This window comes from Mesoplodon mirus (assembly GCF_964341445.2).
Source record: "Mesoplodon mirus genome assembly, chromosome: 6".
Lineage (NCBI taxonomy): Eukaryota > Metazoa > Chordata > Mammalia > Artiodactyla > Ziphiidae > Mesoplodon > Mesoplodon mirus.
Window position 1 is genome coordinate 115,304,606 of NC_138982.1, and position 25,567 is coordinate 115,330,172.

General features: G+C 39.3%; 1 protein-coding gene across 1 annotated transcript in view; it reads left to right on the forward strand.

Annotated features, from left to right (window-relative positions):
• ROBO1 (roundabout guidance receptor 1) overlaps positions 1-25,567 on the forward strand; it is a 402,854-nt gene that overhangs the window by 366,563 nt on the left and 10,724 nt on the right. The window contains exons 25-26 of the mRNA XM_082624948.1: positions 15,511-15,917; positions 18,780-18,932. Coding sequence (XP_082481074.1) covers positions 15,511-15,917; positions 18,780-18,932 — 560 coding nt within the window. The remainder of the gene's footprint in view (positions 1-15,510; positions 15,918-18,779; positions 18,933-25,567) is intronic.

The window sequence follows — 25,567 nt, forward strand, 5'->3', positions numbered from 1 at the left end:
TCAAAGCCTTTTTTTTTTTTTTTTGCGGTACGCGGTCCTCTCACTGTCGTGGCCTCTCCCGTTGCGCAGCACAGACTCTGGACGCACAGGCTCAGCGGCCATGGCTCACGGGCCCAGCCGCTCCACAGCATGTGGGATCTTCCCAGACCAGGGCACGAACCCGTGTCCCCTGCATCGGCAGGTGTACTCTCAAACACTACGCCAGCAGGGAAGCCCTCAAAGCCTTTTACAATCCTTTTTCCTTTACTTACCTCTTCCCTCCCAACCCCTCCACACACCCTCTTCTAATTAGTCTGTTTGAAATTCCCTGTTGTCTTAAACTCACCAACAGCCCGTCAGCAATGCCACTCTCCAGCCCACAGAGGGCTAGCAGGAGGGGCAGGCCGCTCTTGCCTTTCATGACTGTCACCCAAATCCTTAGCACCCTCACTAAGCACATGCGTCTTGGCACATGCTGTTTCTTTGAGTGCCTGGTGAACAATTCTCGTCTTTCCAAGTCCCGTTTAAATGCACCACCTGTGCAACTTTCTTCTTGTTTCTTGGCAAAAATCAACGAATCTTTCTCTTTACTCTCTTTACTCTCTTTACTCTTTACAGTGGTCTGTTCACAGCTCTGCTACCACACTAATCAGGGTTTCATGTTGCATTAGCATTGGCTGTTTGCATCTGTTTCCCTATTTAAATTAAAAGCCCTTTGAGAGCAGAGCTCAAGTCCTCCTCACGTCATTGAGTTCCACAAAGCCTTCTTCAGTAAGTATCTGATGAATGGAATCTGATACTAGAGGAGTCCACTGACTCCCTGCTGTTTTGGTGGGGGTGAACTCAAAGTGAACAGGGATAATTGGGAAATGCATTGGGTATCTCTGCCCTCAAAATCCTCTTTGACTACATTCAGCCTTTTTTTAAAAGGTAAGACTTTCAGTCTATGGAGGTACAATATTAATAACACTGGGCACTAATATGAAGTAGATGAAAGCCCATTAAACAAAAAACTATTACTGCAGGGCTTCCCTGGTGGCGCAGTGGTTGAGAGTCCGCCTGCTGATGCAGTGGACATGGGTTCGTGCCCCGGTCCGGGAGGATCCCACATGCCGTGGAGCGGCTGGGCCCGTGAGCCATGGCCGCTGAGCCTGCGCGTCCAGAGCCTGTGCTCTGCGATGGGAAAGGCCACAACAGTGAGAGGCCTGTGTACCGCAAAAAAAAAAAAAAAAAACTATTACTGCTCTTTTATGCTGAAGGTATATTCTACATGTTTACCATAGAAATGTTTGAAAATACAGATAAACAAAATGAAAATACAAAAGTACCAATGATCTATGTTGTCAGAAATTGTCACCATTAAGAACTCAGTAAAGATCTTTTTCGTTCTTCATCTCTACATGTACTCACACTGCTTTGAATTTGTAATATGCCAATATAATTTTATAAGGTATTTTTTTCACTGACCAGTGAATTTTTCCATGCCAATTACACTTTAGATACTCACGTTAAACAAATGTATACTGTAATTTTTTTAAACAGTTCCTTAATATTGGGCATTTAAGTCATGTCTACCTTTTTGATACTATATATCATGCTGTAATTCCCATCTCTAAGTCTTTGAGTCAAGCCTCTTCTCAAACCTTTAACCTATTTGGATGCCTACCCCATCAGTAGATGACTTCTGTTTCTCATCATCCTGCCACTCCGCTAATGATGCACTCATTAAAGATAGACCGGTATTTCTCTACAGATTTCATTCTAGAGAATCAGACCCTTATATCCAAGTACCTGTTCCTGCAAATTTTACTGCTTGAATATCACTCAGAGCAATACATGTATCTCCAGCCATAAAGGCACTTCCCTACTTCCTACAGCCATTTTCTCTTGCCTGTATTACTATAATGGTCCATAAGTGGTCTTTGTTGCCTTTAGCCTTGCCCTTTCTTCAATCGAATCTTCTTGCTGCAGACTGTGCAGAGGCATTTTCCTAAAATGCAACACTGATCAAGTCTCTCCATTGCTAAAAATCTCTCAGTGACTTCTCATTTCCCTTAGAATAAAGGCAAGATTCCTTAATGTAGCAATCAAGGCCCTTTGTGACCTGACCGCTGCGTGCCTTCCTTTGCCTACCCGTTGCCACTCCCCTCCTCACTGTCCCTGTTGCCTTCACTCTAAGTTTCTTCCAGTTCCTGGAATGACCAATGCTCTTGATCTTGGGTGGCCTCAGCCTGCAGCGGCTTGAAGAAGGATTTCGGTTCCCCGGCCAGAGACTGAAGTCAGGCCGCAGCAGTGAGAATGCTGAATCCTAGCCACTAGACCACCAGGGACCAGTGGCCGGTGGCAAGGCCAGTGACAAATAAATTTCCACCAAGAGACAGAAAGTAGTGAAACAAGTAAAGTGTTTCTTAGGGGGGAAAAAGAGTATGTGTGAATAGGCACACACAGGCGGGCTCAGAGAGCGAGTTGCACCCTCTTGGTAGTTTGAATCTCTTACATGGGGCATTTCTTCCAGGTTTCCTTTGGCCAATCATCTTGCTTTGCCTGGCTCTGAGTCAGTATTTGGTTTATTTCAGGGTCCTCCCATGTGTGCGTGCACATCTCTTAGCCAAGATGGATTCCAGCGAAGAGGCCTGTGGGTAGGTTGACATCACTTACTATGGGGTGGCGCTCCCCTCCATTTTTGTCCTTCAAGGAGCCTTTCTGTGTGTGTGTAATCGGGAAGGTCTCCTTGACTTTGAGAATGAGGAATATGTGGTCTCTTTATCTCTCCTCTGAGCAGGGCTCAGCTTCTCTTCCTTCCTGCTATTGTCTTCATCTTGGTGTATCTGTCCACAGGGGACAAACTCCAGGTGCTCAGCCTGGGGCCCATCTATCTCCTGCCTCACTCTCACCCACTTTGAGGTCTTACCACTTGCCTTCTTATCTTCCTGGGACACCATTATCCCCTCTCTTGTTTTGGAACTAACACTTACATATCCTTTAGATCCAAGATTAAATGGCAGATGCTCCCATTAGAATCTTTCCCTGATGTCCCAGCTCTGAGATTGGAGCCAATTCTATGTGTTCCCACCGTGCCCTAGATATCTTCTGTCATGGAGCTTTGTGAATACTGCATTACCATTGCGTATTTAATTAATTGTCTCCTCCACTAGACTCTAAGTCCCTTCAGGCAAGGAACATATATATTTTATTTAGCTGAATTTCTAGCATAGTCCCTAAGTTCCTGTTTCTATTGCTGCCTACAAATTACACTAAAATATAATCACCTAAAACCGTTTTGTTTTACTTACAATTCCATGAGTCAGGAATTCTGAAAGGATTCACCTGGGCGATTCATCGCCAACCCACATGGCTTCCTCTGGTCTTTGGGGCTGTGAGATCAACTTTGAAGTGAGTTTCTTCACTTAAATGCCTGACGCTTCAGTGCTCCGTGACCTCTCTCTGTCTCCTCATGGAGTCTTATCCTCCAGGGGCTCTCCACCACAGCCCAGGCTTCTCGTAACATGGCGATCTCGGCGGAGTAGCACTTCTTACGTGGCAGGGAAAGGAAGTTGCCAGGCCAGTTAGGAGCTACACTCAGAACTGGCACAGTCTCACTTCTGCCACATTCTGTGGTCAGAACTGTCACAGGGTCCACCCAGATTCAGGAACTAAGTACTAAACTCCTTCTCTCAATGCGGGGATGGCAAGTTCTCACCCCAGAAGAGCATTGTGGATGGAAGATATTGTTATGGACATCTTTGCAAAATACAGTCTGCCACAGACTGATACATAGTCAGCTTTATTAAGTATGAGTGTCTTAAAATTGAATCCTTCCATGTCTTAAAGTATAAGCCGTAAACCATTCCCTAAGCCCTTGTCCTTGTGGTCCCTTTGGTCTCAGAACCTAAAAGTTCCTTCCCCATAGTTAGTACACAGTCAGTGTTTAAAGAATGAATACATTTTTTACTTTTATGTTTATTGATTAGGGGCATTATAAATAGTGTAATGTATATGAATAAGAAATTACTGAGCTAAAAGCATTATAACTTTGCAATATTTAACTAGATAAGTATTCCATACTTGCATTATTATGGATATTGCAATTTTGGCATTCTAATTAGCTTCTGAGATATTCCATTTTTTGTCCAAAACTAGATAAACTAGATGACCAGCATAATAGGAATCTTCTCTCTTTTCAGACAATAACTATGAAAATAATAAAATTAAATGTATTTACATATACTATTTTCAAAAGTGTCTGGTGCTGTTGAGTTTACTGTAGTTGATATTTAGTGAAAAAAAATCTCTTGAAAAGTAAAAGTAAATTTTATGTATGGAACAGGAAATATATAGATATTTTATTACTGTAGATGAACTGAGTATGATATAATTGGAAGGAAAAGAAAGAAGGCCAAGAAAAATTAAATATTTTGTCTGTTTACAAACCAGTTAATGGTTAATTATACAAAGTATTGAAACTATACCAGTTTTAGAAAAAAATCTCAAAGGTATGTATTTTCCCCCTTCCATCTTTTGCCTGGTAAATGCTATGTGGTAAACTATATAAATACCTGCTTTCATAAATTAATGGAATTTTTCCCTTCTTCTCTTGAACATGCTTATGAAGGCATCATTTTTGCAGGAGCCTAGAGTGTTGTGATTAGCACCCATATAGTTGTACATTATTTCAGAAGACATTGAAACCCCCCAAGGGGGAAAAATTGAGAGGGTTGAGGTTCATTTGTGGCAAGTCCCACTTGAGTGCAGCATCTTGAAATAGCTTTTTGTTTTCAGATAGAATATATTACATATTTCAAACCGTATAGGTTTATCACACACTCCCTGGGCTTACCTTATATACAGCTGGCTTGAATAAATTTTTCTGTCTTTCTTCAGCATTTGCACAGGGTGGTAGTAGTTAAAAGCCAGCCCTCATTTAACATGAAGATGTTTTTGCTTCACAGAATGTGAATTATCCAAATACAACATCCTTTCATTGTGAAGTTGGCTGTCTTACATCCCTTCATTGATGGTCAAAATAGTCCCTTTTGTGCTAAAAAGTCTTACATGTATCTAAAAAAGAAGTTTCTTGTATTTCGGATGTGCCTGCTGACAAAGACTGTAAATTGACTTTTAAGTATGGTATTTTATAACAATCCAAATTAAATAAAGGTTTTCATCCTGTGTGTGTAACACACTCCATATTGAAAAAATTATCCATTATAATCTCTTAAATAACTTCAGCTTTGGCATATTCTTCATGTTTCTTCTAGTGCCACACACAGATGCATTAGAAATGACCCAGAAATCAAAAATAACACATTACACTGAAGAACTGTGTATGTGTATATATATTACATATGTATATATATATATATGTGTGTGTGTATGTGTGTATATATGTGTGTAATAACAGCATTCTTAGAGGAAAGGCCATGGCCTTGGAAATGGAATGTGGGATTAAACTCTAAATTTGATACATACTAGTTGTGGGAACTTTGGCAAGGTCCTTAATTTCAATGTCCTCTGAATTTCAATCCCTCATCTGTTAAAATAATAATAAAATAAGTACCCTGGAAAGTTGTTGAGAAAATTAAATGAGTTAACATTGTAAAATACTTAGCTGCAAAGTAGGTGCTCAATAAATTAGCTAACTGTAGTATTTTAGTAATCATTCATTTTTAATGCTTTCCATTTGTGTTAATAAAACATGTTTATTGAAGTGTCTCAATTCATTGGGATAAAAAGCACAACACTTTTTTCTTCGAACAACTGCCATGCCACCCTAACCACTGTGCTATATTGAACTTCCATTTCCCTCTCTATAGCAGGTCCCTAAGTTAGATCTTGACCAGATCCTATATGGGTTTTTTGTTTGTTTGCTTGCTTTCTTTTTTTTTTTTGGCGGTACGCGGGCCTTTCACTGCTGTGGCCCCTCCCGATGCGGAGCACAGGCTCCGGACGTGCAGGCTCAGCGGCCATGGCTCACGGGCCCAGCCGCTCTGCGGCATGTGGGCTCTTCCTGGACCGGGGCATGAATCCATGTCCCCTGCATCGGCAGGCGGACTCTCAACCACTGCGCCACCAGGGAAGCCCCTTGTTTGCTTTCTTTTAATTTAAGACTCAGTCCTGTTAATTTTAAAACCATAGTCATGCATTTCCAGATTTTTTGCAGATTGCACGTGCCTGTGGCCATGGTGGCATGGAGTAATGGGCGTGTTCTGTTTTTAATCACTTCCTTCCTCACTCTTCCCAGTGCATTCTCCCAAGTGCTAAGGCAAGGAAAAGGGCACATAAAAAGAGCAAAGTAGATGAGGATCCAGTCTTCTCTTTGGTTAGCCCGACTGACTGTTCTGTCTCACCTTGCTCTATGAGTATCACAAGAATGGTGAGGGAAGGGGACTGGCACCAACTTCCTCCACTGATGAAGGACTCAATCCTGGACAGCATCGCTAGGCATTTGTAGTCCTTGAACCATTTAGCCATATCTTCAGGTGGACTACCAGTCAGTGGCATTCATGCCATATCTCTCCTAGTCTCCCAAGCCATAGGGTCACCAGATTACACTAGATCCTAATGTCACTCTCCCTCCAACACTAGTGCTCAGGTTGGTAAACATATTTGGAATCTATCCTCTTTACTTCTCAGGAGCACAGAATTTGATGAGCTGCTGTCATGACTCTTCCAAATGATATTCCCCTTATGTCATCTTTTTAACCTTGCTTAGAGAGCACTGGGACTGTTGAGCACATCACTAAGTAGTCCTCCAAGTGGAAGGCACTATATGAGTCCCTTTTTTCAGACACTTTCCTAATTAGGAGTTAATCTCTTGGCATTCTCCAGCCATGGGAATAGCTTATTTCCACAAACCTTGCTTTCCACTAACGTCCAAACGCTCTCTACCTTCTCAGTCATCTTATATTCACTGTGTGTGATGGTGTTGGAGGGTAGGAGGACTGCTTTTCACTGATGTTCTCCAGCTCTGTGGAGAGATGGTTGAAACCAGTTATTGGTAACTGTGAACTTAAATTGTAAGATACTGCTTTATTTTGTCCTGAACTTTGGCACTTAACTTCCAGAGCATCAAGAAAAACACCTGTAAGCATTTTGTTAAACAGGTGGAATAATGGTAAAAGCAATATACTTGCAAATAGCTAATAATCTTTATAAGTGAGTAATTTGGAGAAAAACTGCTCTTGGCTCTTAGACCTTTTTAATAGACTAAAATCTAAAGGAAATTGTGTCATATGCTCAATGCATAATTTTTTAGTCCTATAAAATTCTACGCTCTATAGTCAAAATGAATGAGTCCATTTGCTTACGATGCTGGGAGTGGCAATGAAGGAAATGGAAAGGGACATGTTTGTATTTTTATGGAGCGGCCTGTTTCAGGACTGATGTCTGCTGTCTTTGGTCATAATAAGCTGTCAATAATATTCCATACACTTTAGGACAAATACATAGGTGTCAATTTTGAAATAGGTATTACTTACCCCTGTTTTAACTGAACGTAATCCAAAAGATAAAACGTAAGGAGACTTATAGATAGATGAGTATATTTCTATTAAGCTTGAATCAAAAGGTAGACCAGCGTGCTTAAAAGTACCTCTGGGGCTTCCCTGGTGGCGCAGTGGTTGAAAGTCCACCTGCCGATGCAGGGGACACGGGTTCGTGCCCTGGTCCGGGAAGATCCCATGTGCCGCAGAGCAGCTGGGCCCGTGATCCATGGCTGCTGGGCCTGCGCATCCGGAGCCTGTGCTCCGCAACGGGAGAGGCCACAACAGTGAGGGGCTCGCGTACCGCAAAAAAAAAAAAAGTACCTCTGTTTTTTTTTTTTCTTTTTTTTTCAGTTTTTTTTATTAGTTTCTGCTTTATAACAAAGTGAATCAGTCATACATATACATCTGTTCCCACATCCCTTCCCCCATGCATCTCCCTCCCTCCCACCCTCCCCATCCCACCCCTCCAGGCGGTCACAAAGCACCGAGCTGATCTCCCTGTGCTCTGCGGCTGCTTCCCACTATGTATCTACCTTACGTTTGGTAGTGTATATATGTCCATGCCTCTCTTTCGCTTTGTCACAGCTTACCCTTCCCCCTCCCCATATCCTCAAGTCCATTCTCAAGTAGGTCTGTGTCTTTATTCCCGTTTTACCCCTAGGTTCTTCATGACATTTTTTTTTTAATTCCATATATATGTGTTAGAATACAGTATTTGTCTTTCTCTTTCTGACTTACTTCACTCTGTATGACAGACTCTAGGTCTATCCACCTCATTACAAATAGCTCAGTTTCGTTTCTTTTTATGGCTGAGTAATATTCCATTGTATATATGTGCCACATCTTCTTTATCCATTCATCTGATGATGGACACTTAGGTTGTTTCCAGCTCCGGGCTATTGTGAATAGAGCTGCAATGAACATTTTGGTACATGTCTCTTTTGGAATTATGGTTTTCTCAGGGTATATGCCTAGTAGTGGGATTGCTGGGTCATATGGTAGTTCTATTTTTAGTTTTTTAAGGAACCTCCATACTGTTCTCCATAGTGGCTGTACCAATTCACATTCCCACCAGCAGTGCAAGAGTGTTCCCTTTTCTCCACACCCTCTCTAGCATTTATTGCTTCTAGATTTCTTGATGATGGCCATTCTGACTGGTGTGGGATGATACCTCATTGTAGTTTTGATTTGCATTTCTCTAATGATTAATGATGTTGAGCATCCTTTCATGTGTTTGTTGGCAGTCTGTATATCTTCTTTGGAGAAATGCCTATTTAAGTCTTCTGCCCATTTTTGGATTGGGTTGTTTGTTTTTTTGCTATTGAGCTGCATGAGCTGTTTATAAATTTTGGAGATTAATCCTTTGTCAGTTGCTTCATTTGTAAATATTTTCTCCCATTCTGAGGGTTCTCTTATGGTCTTGTTTATGGTTTCCTTTGCTGTGCAAAAGCTTTTAAGTTTCATTAGGTCCCATTTGTTTATCTTTGTCTTTATTTCCATTTCTCTAGGAGGTGGGTCCAAAAGGATCTTGCTGTGATTTATGTCATAGAGTGTTCTGCCTATGTTTTCCTCTAAGAGTTTGATAGTGTCTGGCCTTACATTTAGGTCTTTAATCCATTTTGAGCTTATTTTTGTGTATGGTGTTAGGGAATGATCTAATCTCATACTTTTACATGTCCCTGTCCAGTTTTCCCAGCACCACTTATTGAAGAGGCTGTCCTTTCTCCACTGTACATTCCTGCCTCCTTTATCAAAGATAAGGTGACCATATGTGTGTGGGTTTATCTCTGGGATTTCTATCATGTTCCATTGATCTATCTTTCTGTTTTTATGCCAGTACCACACTGGCTTGATTACTGTAGCTTTGTAGTATAGTCTGAAGTCAGGGAGCCTGATTTCTCCAGCTCCGTTTTTCGTTCTCAAGATTGTTTTGGCTATTCGGTGTCATTGTTTTTCCAAACAAATTTTGAAATTTTTTGTTCTAGTTCTGTGAAAAATGCCAGTGGTAGTTTGATAGGGATTGCATTGAATCTGTAGATTGCTTTGGGTAGTAGAGTCATTTTCACAATATTGATTCTTCCAATCCAGGAGCATGGTATCTCTCCATCTATTTGTATCATCTTTAATTTCTTTAATCAGTGTCTTATAATTTTCTGCATACAGGTCTTTTGTCTCTTTAGGTAGGTTTATTCCTAGATATTTTATTCTTTTTGCTGCAATGGTAAATGGGAGTGTTTTCTTGATTTCATTTTCAGATTTTTCATCATTAGTGTACAGGAATGCCAGAGATTTCTGTGCATTAATTTTGTATCCTGCTACTTTACCAAATTCATTGATTAGCTCTAGTAGTTTTCTGGTAGCATCTTTAGGATTCTCTATGTATAGTATCATGTCATCTGCAAACAGTGACAGCTTTACTTCTTCTTTTCCAATTTGGATTCTTTTATTTCCTTTTCTTCTCTGATTGCTGTGGCTAAAACTTCCAAAACTATGTTGAATAAGAGTGGTGAGAGTGGGCAGCCTTGTCTTGTTCCTGATCTTAGTTTAAATAGTTTCAGTTTTTCACCATTGAGGACAATGTTGGCAGTGGGTTTGTCATATATGGCCTTTATTATGTTGAGGAAAGTTCCCTCTATGCCTACTTTCTGCAGGGTTTTTTATCATAAATGGGTGTTGAACTTTGTCGAAAGCTTTCTCTGCATCTATTGAGATGATCATATGGTTTTTCTCCTTCAACTTGTTAATATGGTGTATCACATTGATTGATTTGCGTATATTGAAGAATCCTTGCATTCCTGGAATAAACCCCACTTGATCATGGTGTATGATCCTTTTAATGTGCTGTTGGATTCTGTTTGCTATGTTCATCAGTGATATTGGCCTGTAGTTTTCTTTCTTTGTGACATCCTTGCCTGGTTTTGGTATCAAGGTGATGGTGGCCTCATAGAATGAGTTTGGGAGTGTTCCTTCCTCTGATATTGTTTGGAAGAGTTTGAGAAGGATGGGTGTTAGCTCTTCTCTAAATGTTTGATAGAATTCACCTGTGAAGCCATCTGGTCCTGGGCTTTTGTTTGTTGGAAGATTTTTAATCACAGTTTCAATTTCAGTGCTTGTGATTGGTCTGTTCATATTTTCTATTTCTTCCTGAGTCAGTCTTGGCAGGTTGTGCATTTCTAAGAATTTGTCCATTTCTTCCAGGTTGTCCATTTTATTGGCATAGAGTTGCTTGTAGTAATCTCTCATGATCTTTTGTATTTCTGCAGTGTCAGTTGTTACTTCTCCTTTTTCATTTCTAATTCTATTGATTTGAGTCTTCTCCCTTCTTTTCTTGATGAGTCTGGCTAATGGTTTGTCAATTTTGTTTATCTTCTCAAAGAACCAGCTTTTAGTTTGGTTGATCTTCGCTATCGTTTCCTTCATTTCTTTTTCATTTATTTCTGATCTGATCTTTATGATTTCTTTCCTTCTGCTAACTTTGGGGGTTTTTTGTTCTTCTTTCTCTAATTGCTTTAGGTGCAGGGTCAGGTTGTTTACTCGAGATGTTTCCTGTTTCTTAAGGTGGGATTGTATTGCTATAAACTTCCCCCTTAGAACTGCTTTTGCTGCGTCCCATAGGTTTTGGGTCGTCATGTCTCCATTGTCATTTGTTTCTAGGTATTTTTAAATTTCCTCTTTGATTTCTTCAGTGATCACTTCGTTATTGAGTAGTGTGTTGTTTAGCCTCCATGTGTTTGTATTTTTTACAGATCTTTTCCTGTAATTGATGTCTAGTCTCATAGCATTGTGGTCGGAAAAGATACTTGATACAATTTCAATTTTCTTAAATTTACCAAGGCTTGATTTGTGACCCAAGATATGATCTATCCTGGAGAATGTTCCATGAGCACTTGAGAAAAATGTGTATTCTGTTGTTTTTGGATGGAATGTCCTATAAATATCAACTAAGTCCATCTTGTTTAATGTATCATTTAAAGCTTGTGTTTCCTTATTTATTTTCATTTTGGATGATCTGTCCATTGGTGAAAGTGGGGTGTTAAAGTCCCCTACTATGAGTGTGTTATGTCGATTTCCCCTTTTATGGCTGTTAGTATTTGCCTTATGTATTGAGGTGCTCCTATGTTGGGTGCATAAATATTTACAATTGTTATATCTTCTTCTTGGATCGATCCCTTGATCATTATGTAGTGTCCTTCTTTGTCTCTTCTAATAGTCTTTATTTTAAGTCTATTTTGTCTGATATAAGAATTGCTACTCTAGCTTTCTTTTGATTTCCATTTGCATGGAATATCTTTTTCCATCCCCTTACTTTCAATCTGTATGTGTCTCTAGGTCTGAAGTGGGTCTCTTGTAGACAACATATATATGGGTCTTGTTTTTGTATCCATTCAGCCAATCTGTGTCTTTTGGTGGGAGCATTTAGTCCATTTACATTTAAGGTAATTATTGATATGTATGTTCCCATTCCCATTTCCTTAATTGCTTTGGGTTCGTTATTGTAGGTATATTCCTTCTGTTGTGTTTCTTGCCTAGAGAAGTTCCTTTAGCATTTGTTGTAAAGCTGGTTTGGTGGTGCTGAACTCTCTCAGCTTTTGCTTGTCTGTAAAGATTTTAATTTCTCCATCAAATCTGAATGAGATCCTTGCTGGGTAGAGTAATCTTGGTTGCAGGTTTCTCTCCTTCATCACTTTAATTATGTCCTGCCAGTCCCTTCTGGCTTGTAGAGTTTCTGCTGAGAGATCAGCTGTTAACCTGATGGGTATTCCCTTGTGTGTTATTTGTTGCTTTTCCCTTGCTGCTTTTAATATGATTTCTTTGTGTTTAATTTTTGACAGTTTGATTAATATGTGTCTTGGAGTATTTCTCCTTGGATTTATTCTGTATGGGACTCTCTGTGCCTCCTGGACTTGATTAACTATTTCCTTTCCCATATTAGGGAAGTTTTCAACTATAATCTCTTCAAATATTTTCTCAGTCCCTTTCTTTTTCTCTTCTTCCTCTGGAACCCCTATAATTCGAATGTTGGTGTGTTTAATGGTGTCCCAGAGGTCTCTGAGACTGTCCTCTGTTCTTTTCATTCTTTTTTCTTTATTTTGCTCTGCATCAGTTATTTCCACTATTTTATCTTCCACCTCACTTATTCGTTCTTCTGCCTCAGTTATTCTGCTATTGATCCCATCTAGAGTATTTTTCATTTCATTTATTGTGTTTTTAATCGATGCTTGATTTATCTTTAGTTCTTCTAGGTCCTTGTTAACTGTTTCTTGCATTTTGTCTATTCTATTTCCAAGATTTTGGATCTTGGAAATAGAATCTTGGATCAGCTTTACTATCATTATTCTGAATTCTTTGTCAGGTAGACTGCCTATTACCTCTTGATTTTTTAGGTCTGGTAGGTTTTTATCTTGCTCCTTCACCTGCTGTGTGTTTTTCTGTCTTCTCATTTTGCTTATGTTACTGTGTTTGGGGTCTCCTTTTTGCAGGCTGCAGGTTCGTAGTTCCCGTTGTTTTTGGTGTCTGTCCCCAGTGGCTAAGGTTGTTTCAGTAGGTTGTGTAGGCTTCCTGGTGGGGGGGACTAGTGCCTGTGTTCTGGTGGTTGAGGCTCGATCTTGTCTTTCTGGTGGGCAGGTCCACGTCTGGTGGTGTGTTTTGGGGTGCCTGTGGCCTTATTATGTTTTTAGGTAGCCTCTCTGCTAATGGGTGGGGTTGTGTTCCTGCCTTGCTAGTTGCTTGCCATAGGGTGACCAGCACTGTAGCTTGCTGGTCGTTGACTGAAGCTTGGTGCTGGTGTTGAGATGGAGATCTCTAGGAGATTTTCGCTGCTTGATATTATGTGGAGCTGGGAGGTCTCTTGTGGACCCGTGTCCTGAAGTTGGCTCTCCCACTTCAGAGGCACAGCACTGACTCCTGGCTGCAGCACCAAGAGCCTTTCATCCACCCGGCTCAGAATAACAGGGAGAAAAAGTAGAAAGAAAGAATTAGTAGAAGAAAGAAAGAGAGAGGGAAAGAAAGGAAGAAGGGAAGAAAGGAAGGAAGGAAGGAAGGAAGAAAGAAAGGAGGGAGGGAGGGAGGAAGGATGGAAAGAAAGAAAGGAGGGAGGGAGGGAGGAATGAAAGCAAAAGGAAGAGTGAATGGAAGAAGGGAGGGAGGGAGGGAGGAATGAAAGCAAAAGGAAGAGTGAATGGAAGAAGGGAGGGAGGGAGGGAGGAAGGAAAGAAAGAAAGAAAGACAGGAGGGAGGGAGGGAGGAAGGAAAGAAAAAGAAAGAAGGAAAGGAGGAGCGGAGGGAGGGAGGGAGGAAGGGAAGGTAGGAAAAAAAGAAAGAGCAGGTAAAGTAAAATAGAATAAAGTATGAAATATAGTAGCGTTATTAAAATTAAAAAGTAATTATTGAAAAAAAAAACGGACAGATAGAACCCTGGGACATATGGTGGAAGCAAAGCTATACAGAGAGAATCTTACACAGAAGATTACACATACACATTCACAAAAAGAGAGCAGGGGGAAAAATCAAAAATCTTGCTCTCCAAGTCCACCTCCTCAATTTGGGATAATTCGTTGTAAAAAGAGGAAAAGGGCGAGAAGTCTGAAATCTTGCTCTCTAAGTCCACCTCCTTAATTTGGGATAATTCGTTGTAAAAAGAGGAAAAGGGGGAAAAGTCTTAAATCTTGTCCTCAAAGTCCACTTCCTCAATTTGGGATGATTTGCTGTCCATTTATGCACTCCACAGACGCAGGGCACATCAAATGGACCGTGGAGCTTTAATTCGCTGCCTCCGAGGCTGCACAGAGAGATTTCCCTGTCTCTGATCTCACAGCTCCCGGGTCTCAGCCTTGGACCTGGCCCCGCCTCTGCGCGAAGGTCGCCGGAGGGCGTCCGTTCTTTGCTCAGACAGGACGGGTTTAAAGGAGCCGCTGATTCGGGGGCTCTGGCTCACTCAGGCAGAGGGGAGGGAGGGGAGCGCAGTGTGGGGCGGGCCTGCGGCGGCAGAGGCCGGCGTGACGTTGCAGCAGCCCGAGGCACTCCGTGCGCTTTCCCGGGAAAGCCGTCCCCGGGTCCCGGGACTCCGGCAATGGCGGGGTGCACAGGCCCCCCGGAAGGCGGGGCGGAGAGTGACCCGCACTCGCACACAGGTCCCGTGGCGGCGGCGGCAGCAGCAGCCGCAGCGTCCCACGACCCTCTCCGAGGTCCGCGCCTCTCTCCGGCGCTTCCCCAAGCAGCCCTCTTAATGCCCTCTCCTTGCGCACCAGGAAGCAAAAGGGAAAAAAGTCTCTTGCCTCTTCGGCAGCTCCAGACTTTTTCCCCGGACTCCCTCCGGGCCAGCCGTGGCACACTAGACCCTTCAGGCTGTGTTCACGCCGCCAACCCCAGTCCTCTCCCTGCGCTCCGACAGAAGCCCGAGCCTCAGCTCCCAGCCCCCGCCGCCCCGGCGGCCGAGCAGACAAGCCTCTCGGGCTGGTGTGTGCCTGAGGGCACCGATCCTCTGTGCCGGAATCTCTCCGCTTTGCCCTCCACACCCCTGTTGCTGTGCTCTCCTCCGCTACTCCGAAGCTTTCCCCCTCCGCCACCTGCAGTCTCCGCCCGCGAAGGGGCTTCTAGTGTGTGGAAACCTTTCCTCCTTCACGGCTCCCTCCCACTGGTGCAGGTCCCGTCCCTATCCTATTGTCTCTGTTTATTCTTTTTTTCTTTTGCCCTACCCAGGTATGTGGGGAGTTTCTTGCCTTTTGGGGGGTCTGAGGTCTTCTGTCAGCGTTCAGTAGGTGTTCTGTAGGAGTTGTTCCACGTGTAGTTGAATTTCTGATGTACCTGTGGGGAGGAAGGTGATCTCCGCGCCTTACTCTTCCGCCATCTTCCTCCGGAGCTCTACCTCTGGTTTTGAGGTACATTTCTTACAACTCAGAATAAAACCTACACATGCTCTGATTTCCCGTTGTTTTTCCTGAACAAATTAGCTCCAGGGAAGCACAGACTTGTGAATTTCTTGGTTAATTTATGCTTTTGTGTCCTAAGTAATGACCTAAGCCATACCTGTTTATTCATGTTCCTGCAGACGGCAGCCAGTGAGCCCTCCTCCACCTCCACGGCCGATTTCCCCACCCCATACTTACGGCTACATTTCAGGACCCCTTGTCTCAGATATGGATACGGATGCGCCAGAAGAGGAAGAAGACGAAGCCGACATGGAAGTAGCCAAGATGCAGACCAGAAGGCTTTTGTTACGCGGGCTTGAGCAGACCCCTGCCTCCAGTGTTGGGGACCTGGAGAGCTCTGTCACTGGGTCCATGATCAATGGCTGGGGCTCAGCCTCAGAGGAGGACAACATTTCCAGCGGACGCTCCAGTGTTAGTTCTTCTGACGGCTCCTTTTTCACCGATGCCGATTTTGCCCAGGCGGTGGCAGCAGCAGCAGAATATGCTGGTCTGAAAGTGGCACGGCGCCAAATGCAGGATGCTGCTGGTAAGTCGTCCGCTTTTCTCCAAGCTGGAAAAGAAAATTCGATGTGCATTTGTCAGTTGCTGATTATCTCCATAATCTTATGTCCTATATGAAATGCAACTATTATTATTATTACTCTTTTTTTTTTTGGCTGCCTAAGGAAACCAAGGTCCAAGATGATGCTGTAGCTTGCTTATTCCCTTTTTCATAACAGGCTTGTTAAATCTTCTATTTTATTTTTATTTAATAAATCCTATGTAATGTGAGTGAAGCTACCTGAAAAGTCTTCATTTTTAAGATAGTCTTAGCAAATATATGTACAATTTCTTTTGGAATGTATATGGTCAATTAAATGAGGTTTGTGTTATATGGTTTTTTTTAAGATCTAAAAAGTCACCAAATTAAAATTCATTGAGGTAGTTCTCTCATCCCATTTAATTAGAAAGTGTCCAGGAGAAATAGGTAAATGTCTGGAGGGGACACTCAACCATTAGAAACTGGGCTATTTCTCCTTAACCCCCATTCTCTTCATGCCCTCTCAATTAGAACACTCATTTAATTGAGAAGATATAAAGATGTTTGTAATATACACACATTTTCAAGCATAAGTATGTTCCACACTTAAAGTATACATTGTTAATCTAATAATTTGGAGAGCAAGTTAATCCAAACGCTTATATATTTTTTCCATCTATTTTCCCTTTTCATTGCCAGTAGCCTGTTTTTAATTACTGTATATCCATTCTTATGTTTTAACCCATTTTTACTTATCTCCCACTCCCAACTCTGTTTAGAAAGTAAATCATATGAGAAAGAAAAAAATTTTAATTTAAATCATACATTTATCACATGATTTTCATTTCTGTAGAATGGAATATGTACATACATACATTCATATACATGTTGAGTGTATGTGTATATTTCTGGTAACCAAGAAAATATGAATAGAATAAAAATAATGTGGTCAACAAGAGAGCTATTTCTGAGAAAGACTATCACAACAAATCAATAATTGCTATTTTGTTGTTTTATTTTTCTTAGTTTAATAACATCACATTGGTAGTTTTCCATGTTCTCTTCAGATATCAGATTGGTCATTGTTTCTTATCAGTGTAGAATATATTCAGAGAAAATTTAACTCACATCATAAAGTTTTCTTTTCCTATATATTATTTATCAAGAATGTGTTGCAGGAAAAAAAATGTCTAATATCTCTCAAACTATTGTCACAGAATGCATACTTATTTCAGCCAGCCCTATACTTTATGATATTCAACCATATTTCCTTTTTCTCTCCTAGTTGCTTCTGGGTATAATAAAATAAGTATGCAAACATATCTATCGTTCCTAATAAATAAATAACATTTAACTTTATATATAGCTTTTGTTTCTGCTTATTTTTTAATCTTCTGTAAAAAGAAAAATAAGTAAGTGAAATTAAGCATCTCAAACTACTGCTTTCAGATTGCATTAAGCGTGTGTTTCAGTTCATTAAATCAACAAGACATAGAAATAATGTTGAAAATGCATCTGCGAATGACCTTATGCCTCAGGGTCTATGAGCAGTAGATGGCCTTACACAATAGAATGAGTAATGGGTTCAGTTTCAGCCCTAATTCTCTCTTTTCATGGATATGTAACTTTAATTGTAATAGTCTCCATCATAGCTAAAAAGAGTTTGGTTTAATATTTTATTGTATTGTAATTTAGTGGCTCTTCTGGTTTTCATTCGGTTCAAAATTATAATGAACTAAACAGGCATTGGACTCTGCTTATTAAAATGTTCTTTTCAGGAAAGGGTGCTGCTTATCATATGACTTGAAGTTAATATGAATGAATAATCCAATCACATTGCTTCTCACTTGGCTGCATTAATGTCTTTTATTTAATATGCTTCCGTTAGCACAGTTAAATGTGTTGATTTTACTATATGTGGCTTCTTCTGTTTATAGCCAAAACACATATTGTCTAGGTCTCTCTGAGGTTTCTTGTAGTACAACAGAAAGTTCTGGATTTGAATCCCTGGAATTTCAAGGAACCAAAATACCAAAGTTCAAGTGTAAGGCCAATAGATCTCCACTGCCATTATGGATTAAATATTTTGTGCTGTTGTAATATGTCTCTGTAAGAAAAAGCCAGAGAATTGGAGAGCACCGCAGTGCACCATGTCTGATTAGCAGATTCATTTATCACCTGTGAATATTGTCCCTCTAAAACCAAATAACCGAAAACAACTACCTATACCATCACCAAAAAACATGAAAGTCTCTGGAGGGGTCACTTTAAATATCCATAACCAGCAAATAAATATCTTGTGAGAGAAAACGGGTGTGAGTAATTTTTGGCAGATCTAAATATGTGAGCTAGCTTAATTCTGGGCCACCCTAAGAGAAAATACCTGAGAATGTATTAAAATATTAGGAATCTGTCTTCAAAGTATAGCACAAACATATTTAATTAAAATAGGGGATGTATTTTGTACTGTTCATTCTTAGAACATGAATTTCTTAAGGGCTCTGGCTATTCCTTTTGAGAAAGCAACAGGTATTGGATATATTATGTAAAAATTTAATTAACATTTTTGTTTAACCATAACACTTTAGTGAAGGTAGATGCAACGGTCAAAATGCTTTTCTTTAACAAGTAGGTATCAGAATAAAAGTACCATGGTTAAAAAAAAAGAGCCTGAAAATGCTTTTAGGGTATTTTTTCCAGTGGATAGCTCAAGCAGAATAAGAAGAATCCTATTGTTTACTACAATAGTTTATTTAAGCTTTTTTTTTTTAATTAGGGATGTTTATAGTTTTAGTGTTTTATTTTGATTATTAGTGTTAAATTAAATTAAACTTTATTGGTGAGTTTGGCTCTGATTTTTTTCCTCAGGCCGCCGACATTTTCATGCATCCCAGTGTCCTAGACCCACAAGTCCTGTTTCCACAGACAGCAACATGAGTGCTGCGGTAGTGCAGAAGGCCAGACCAGCCAAGAAACAAAAACACCAGCCAGGACATCTACGCAGGGAAGCCTACCCAGATGGTAAGTCCATTGAAACGGATGGAAACACCTATGAATCTCTCCTCTTTACCCTGGCTCTCTAGGACTTGAAAATGCATCCACTGACATTAGAAATTACATTAAAAATTCATTGAACAGTAAGCCTCATATTACTTATAGGAATGATCGACTTCCATATCTTGTCAGGCATCTCAAGTCCCTGAAGTTTTCTAGTAAGTAGGTTATTTAAGAAAGTAAAACAATGAATAATACTTTTAATATTCTTAAAAGGTTATTATATAGGCTTAAACAAATAGACATTACTGTAGTTGAAGTAATGGCATAGGGTTAACCTTCATCACATTCGCTGATAACTCTTCCAAAATGTCCTCACTTTTTTTCCTGGGGAATTTTGCATTCAAATAGAAGACGATAAGCTCATTTGAACATAAATTCTAACTATAATGATGATATGAACAGTTAGTCTGTGCCCCAAAAGGCAAATCGAATCATCTTCCTTCATGCCTTCACATACAGTATCCACTCTCACTGAAGAAGTAAGGCTCGTATTCTCCAGGGAGCACAGGAGAATACCACAAACATTGTGATGTTGTCTAGAGAAAGCCTTTAATGAAAGTGCCTCAGGTGGCCCGGCATTTATTAAACTGCCACCTTCTCGTTTTATAAAACAACCCCAAGGGCTTTGTTGGAAATTCATGTAAGATAAATTCTCTCAGACTCACCCATCTTGTCAAGTTTGCTGAATCTGCTAAAGGGTTGGGGGGAGAAGATTATCACAGGCACTGCTCCCCACCTCCTCGTCCTCTCAACCACAACCTGATAGAACCTTCATTACCAGTCAGCAATGTTTCACAAAGGGCATCATTTTCCATTACCGTATGAAAGACCAATGTTATAGATCCTTATCCAAGGTTACAAGGAAGGTTTTCTGAGGCACTTCTCTGATTCCTGCCCCTTGACAGAAAAAAATTAATACAAAGCTCACAGCATGATGAGCACAAGTAATTTTGCAATGAGTGGCTGTCCATGCTATTATCTATACTTTATTCGGAGTATTTTCTCTCACTAGCATCTATCTGATATTAGACTACATTAAATATTGGCATGACACAGCGCACCTGGGCCTCCTGGATCCTGCCCAGGACTCTTTTGTCAGCGAAACTGAGCTATCAGAATATTATCCGGTTTTGAAGGGTTATTATAGTGGCTTTGTGCACGTTTCCCTCTGTGAAGGGACAAACACTAGATGTAAATCCCCAAACTCTATTGGCAGTTTTACATTTATGGGATCCCTGTAATGGCATTTTACAAGTTTTATAGCTCTTCTATCAGTTTTTATTATCTAGAAGAGAGTGCTCCTAGCAGAAAACTGGTCAAACATCAAACCTTGATGTAAATACATCTAGGTTGAATACATCAGGGAAAAAAATCTAACCTAAAGGTTTGTGTAGCTCTTTCTACCTCTTATTTATACTTGTTTCGAGGGGCTTCTGGCATTGAGTGATGCTTTTTAAAATGTTTTGAAACTAACATGGTATCGTGAAGCAATTATACTCCAATAAAAAAAAATGCTTTAAATAATGTAAACATGCCAGTTAAAGGGCATAGTGTTGCAGTTACAAATTACACTGTGCTTGAAAATTGTGATCTATATTTATTGCCCCACGTTCTGTAGTACTTATTTCAGTGTGTTTAATAATTAAATATAAATTCTAACTAATCCCTGAATAACAGCTATTAAATTGAATGATGAAGCAACCAAGTTATTTTTAAAGTTAATTTCAGAAATACCAAAGAAATATGTTAAAATATTTGAAAGTGAAAAAGTTAATAAGAAATAGTTAAATTTCTAAATGTTCATTTCACAAGTGATTATGCAGAGTAGTCATAATATATACCACAATGTAGAAGCCAGTAATTATTTTCTCTAAGTCACAGAAATAGACAAAATTGAGATACAACTAAAGCTGTTTTTTAAATACTAGCTTTACCTTCCTTTTAGCATTTTGATAACCAACTGTCTTTTAGTTATGTTTACTGTACTAACAAGTCTTGAATTTAATTCTGGATGCTTTCTGATTTGGTAATGAAAAAAATAACAAAGCTATGTGTTATTTGATACATTTCCATAATGCATACTGATGAACCAAAATCATTTAAATGCAGATACTTCTTAATGCACCAAATAAAAGAAATGCACATACTCTTGATAGTAGTGATTATAGCATGGAAACAAACATCATTTTATCAGAAATCATTCTCTCATTCTTTGAAAAAAATATTTACAGTTCATTCATGAAGAAACTCAATTGCAGATACAATTTGTACAGTTATTAAAGAAAGAGAGAGAGGAAAGGGAAAGAAAGAATTTAAAGAGCTGCCAATTGTGAAAATGAGAATTAAATATATTAGTAAGACCTGGAGGGTTCTTTCATTTTTGCTTTTTATGATTAAAATACATCAACTATGATGGATGAGTTTGATTATTGTCAACAGACTTCTTATATGAGCTATTTTCAGTCTATGGTATGTCAGTAGAGTGTGCAGCATCTTTACTTTGTAAATTTTGTTCAAATTATCAGTTTCCTTTGCAGAATTTTTGTAAATTCTATAAGGAGAGATAAAGAGTGGCTGGGTCTGAACTGATAAAGAGTAATTTGTGATGATCCTTGTCAGTCAGCTCTGATTAGTTTTCTAGGGCTGTCCTAACAAAGTACCAGAAACTAGGTGACTTAAACAACAGAAATTTATTTCCTCACAGTTCTGGAGGCTGAAAGTCCAAGATCATGGTGTAGGCAGTGTTGGTTTCTTCTGAAGCCTCTCTTCTTGGCTTGTAGATGACCACCTTCTCCCTGTGTCTTCACTTGGTCTTCCCTCAGTGAATGTATGTGCCCTCTTCTTATAAGGACACCAGTCAGGTTAGATTAGGGCCTACCCTAAGGACCTCATTTTAATTTAATTACCTCTTTAAAGACCCTGTCATCAAATACAAGTCACATTCTGAGGCACTGGGGATGAGGACTTCAACATATGAATTTCGGAGGGGACACAATTCAGCCCATAACAGCCCACAAGCCCCTAATCCATGGCACTGTGCCATACCTTGTTTGCAGGTAAATGCTGGGTCTCATAAACACTCAGTTTATGTACTCATTGCAAAGCAGACGGCCGCATGCTATTGACACACTGACAGGCAGACTCCAACTCTTTATTTATTTCATATTTGCCGCTTCCAAGTTTAACCCAGATGAAGGGTAGGATTAAAATATATGAATATTTATCAGTCAGACTTTTATTGAGTTAAAGCCAAGCATAAGTGCATTTCTAGGACCTTCTAATTGATTCTTTCCATCGCTTTTCAACCCCTTCTGAAGCATTTACATACTTGATTTAAAGACCAAATCTACATTATTTCTCCAGCTCTACTTTTCATAAATTATAAATTCACCACCCTCTTTGGAATGATGCTATTTTGACTTGATATATCATTAATTACAAGGTCTGGGAATTTAAGTAGTTAAGTAAATAGAGTGCTGGATCTCCATAGTGAGTTAATGCCGGCAGAATTGTCTCCATGTGTATGTTCTTATGTATTACTTTACATGCATTATATTGGTATTTAGACAGTCTTGTATAAAGAATGGTGTTTATATGATTGTATAAAGAAAGAGTCTATACATATATATGAGTTCCATAATCCCATTTGTTAAACCCAATTTTAGCTATTAGGAGTATGAATTGGATGAAAGTACTATTTATCACTTTATGAAATATAGAATTGTTTATATTATGATAATCCCTGATTTGACTCAGGGATTTTACAATACCTAAAAAAGAATTTATTTGGTCATCTGTTTATATTAAGAAATTACGCCCACCAGCATTCCCCTCTGTCACTTATATACAGTGGCAATTATATGCAGGAAGTTAGAACTCGTAAAATTATCATTGGATTCTCTTCTCTTTTTCTACCTGTATTATAGATACAGGTCTATCTATATACCTATATAGAGCATCCAGTAATAGATTTTGTCTCGAGAGTTATAGATTCCCAAGGCTTTTTGTGATCTTATGATAGTGGTAATCATCAGCTTTGCAATCCAATAAGCCCAGACATTTTACGATTTGATGATAGTGGCAGTCATCAGCTTCCTGATAAGCTGTGTTTGCAATCAGTTTGAGTTTGTAGCAAGCAGATAGTGCAGAAATGAGCCTGCAGTCACATTCGCTCTGCTTCCAGCTATGTTCTGAATTAGGCTTTTCTCCTCCTCCCATTGTCAGTCCCAGGCTCAGTCTGAACTTACAACAGCTCAGCCTTGGGTCTCTTGGCTTTAAGCCACTCACTACAATCTGTCTTCTAACTCTTTGGTTATTCTTAATAAACAAGCAGCAGATGAGGGAGAATATCATGATAGTACTTTTTTTAAAGTGTTGTTTTAAAAAAATTTGTTAAAGTAGTAAAGGAGGAAAATCAACATTAGTGACGATGGCAATTTACATTGTAAGACAAAAAAATCTTTTGATTTTCCCAGATTCTTGGGAAAATTAATGCTATGGACTGTACTTTGGCCCCCATTTTATATAAAAAGTATTGAGGCCATTTACATGAAAAGGAGAACTAACAACAGCAACAAAATGCAAGTTACAGTCTGACCAGTTTTAATAATGGAGTCCTAAGTAAAACAGCTGATACTAAGATGGTACCTCAAGCTTTCTGCTTTCAAAAACCAATACAACAAATTCTAATGCCTTAGTTATATAGCACATAAGATCAAAAGAAAATTAGTTTTTAAAAAATTCATATCTACTTAAGGAACAAAAGAAAAGGATTAATTATTTTTTTAAAAAAATACAAGAATGAGAAATGTTAGATTAAAACTGATGCTTCCTAGAACGCTTAATTTGCTATTATATTAAGAATTTTCAAGGCACAATTTTAATATTCAAGAGTTTATTATACTGGTATATGTAAATGATAGTCAGTGGACCATTGCTAATAATAGTAAACTATCTGGAAATAACCTAAATATTCCTCTGTAGGGATTGATATGAATAATGATATATTCATAAAACAGAACATTATACAAACTTTTCATAAAAAGAGGTAACTATATGTACACATATGAAAATATATACAACTACACAGGTGAAGTAGTTTCTTATATTACTAAGAAAGAAAGACTGTCACATTCTGATGGGCAGACAGCCACTCTACACAATCCCAGATGTGGCCATTTTACATAGTTCCTAATGTGAATGGTGTTCCCTGGAGTTTTGCAACTTGGCAGCCCTGCATTAGATGCATAAATAATTTCTGGAATGATCTATAAAAACCTATTCAAACTGATTACCTCTGCATCAATACTGAGGATTTGAAATGAAGGTGGGGAGGTATAAAGGATTGTATTTCCTAGTCTTTATGTAATTTTGAATTTTTACCATGTGAGTGTATATTTTTTGTGGAAAATCTTAATGTTAAGTTCATAATAACTAAGCATTTAATACATAGTCTGTACATGTTTTAGTTGACTTATTCTATCACATAGACATTTCTCTACAAATATGGAAACACTACCATTTCTAAAGTCATGACGGAAAAACTACACTGATAATTCCCAAATCTCTATGTCTCTGGTTTTGACCTCCCTTGAAATTCAGATTTTATGTACAACAACCTGCTAGACATCTCTACCTGGATACTTCAAAAACTCCTCCTATTTACTTTTCTAGAATGGAACTCACGTTCTTCCTTTGCAAACCATCTCTTCCTCACCCCTATATTCCTCATCTTCAGAGATGTTTCTCTCGTTCATCTAGTCAACTATGGCAAAAATCCTAAAAGTTATCTAATGGATAGTCTTCCCCTACTATATTCCATTGATCATTACATAATACTGATTTTTCTTCCTTTTACTTTCTCAAACATATCTACTCTCCATCTGAACAGGCGCCAATACAATTCTATCTCCTATCATTACTTACTGAGCTATTAAAATAACTTCTTGGGGCCTCCCTGGTGGCGCAGTGGTTGAGAGTCCGCCTGCCGATGCAGGGGATACGGGTTCGTGCCCCGGTCTGGGAGGATCCCATATGCCGCGGAGCGGCTGGGCCCGTGAGCCATGGCCGCTGAGCCTGTGCGTCCGGAGCCTGTGCTCCGCAACGGGAGAGGCCACAACAGTGAGAGGCCCGCGTATAGCAAAAAAAAAAAAAAAAAAAAAAAAAAAAATAACTTCTTGGCCTCCTGGATTCAAGACTTTCCTTTTAATCCATCCTCCAGACTACACCAGAACAGCCTAAAACTAGAAGCTATTCATATTCTTCTACTAACTTTCCAGCTATTACTAGGTTATTTATTTCTTTTCCCTGGAGTATGTACATAGGAGTCATTTTTAAAAAATAACACCACTTAAAGGAAATGAATTTTCTAGATATCAAATTTTATGCCTACTTTTATCTTTAAGTATGTCTATAATAGAAGTTGAATTATATATAATATCCAATTATATGTAACATATTAATATATAATTATAGATATAGATTAAATTAATTTATATTTATACTGGTGATCATCTTGTTTAAAATCTGTGGGTGCATATACAAAGTGGAGAGATCCCATCAGTGAATGGTAGATTGTGAACATGTGATAGAATGAAATA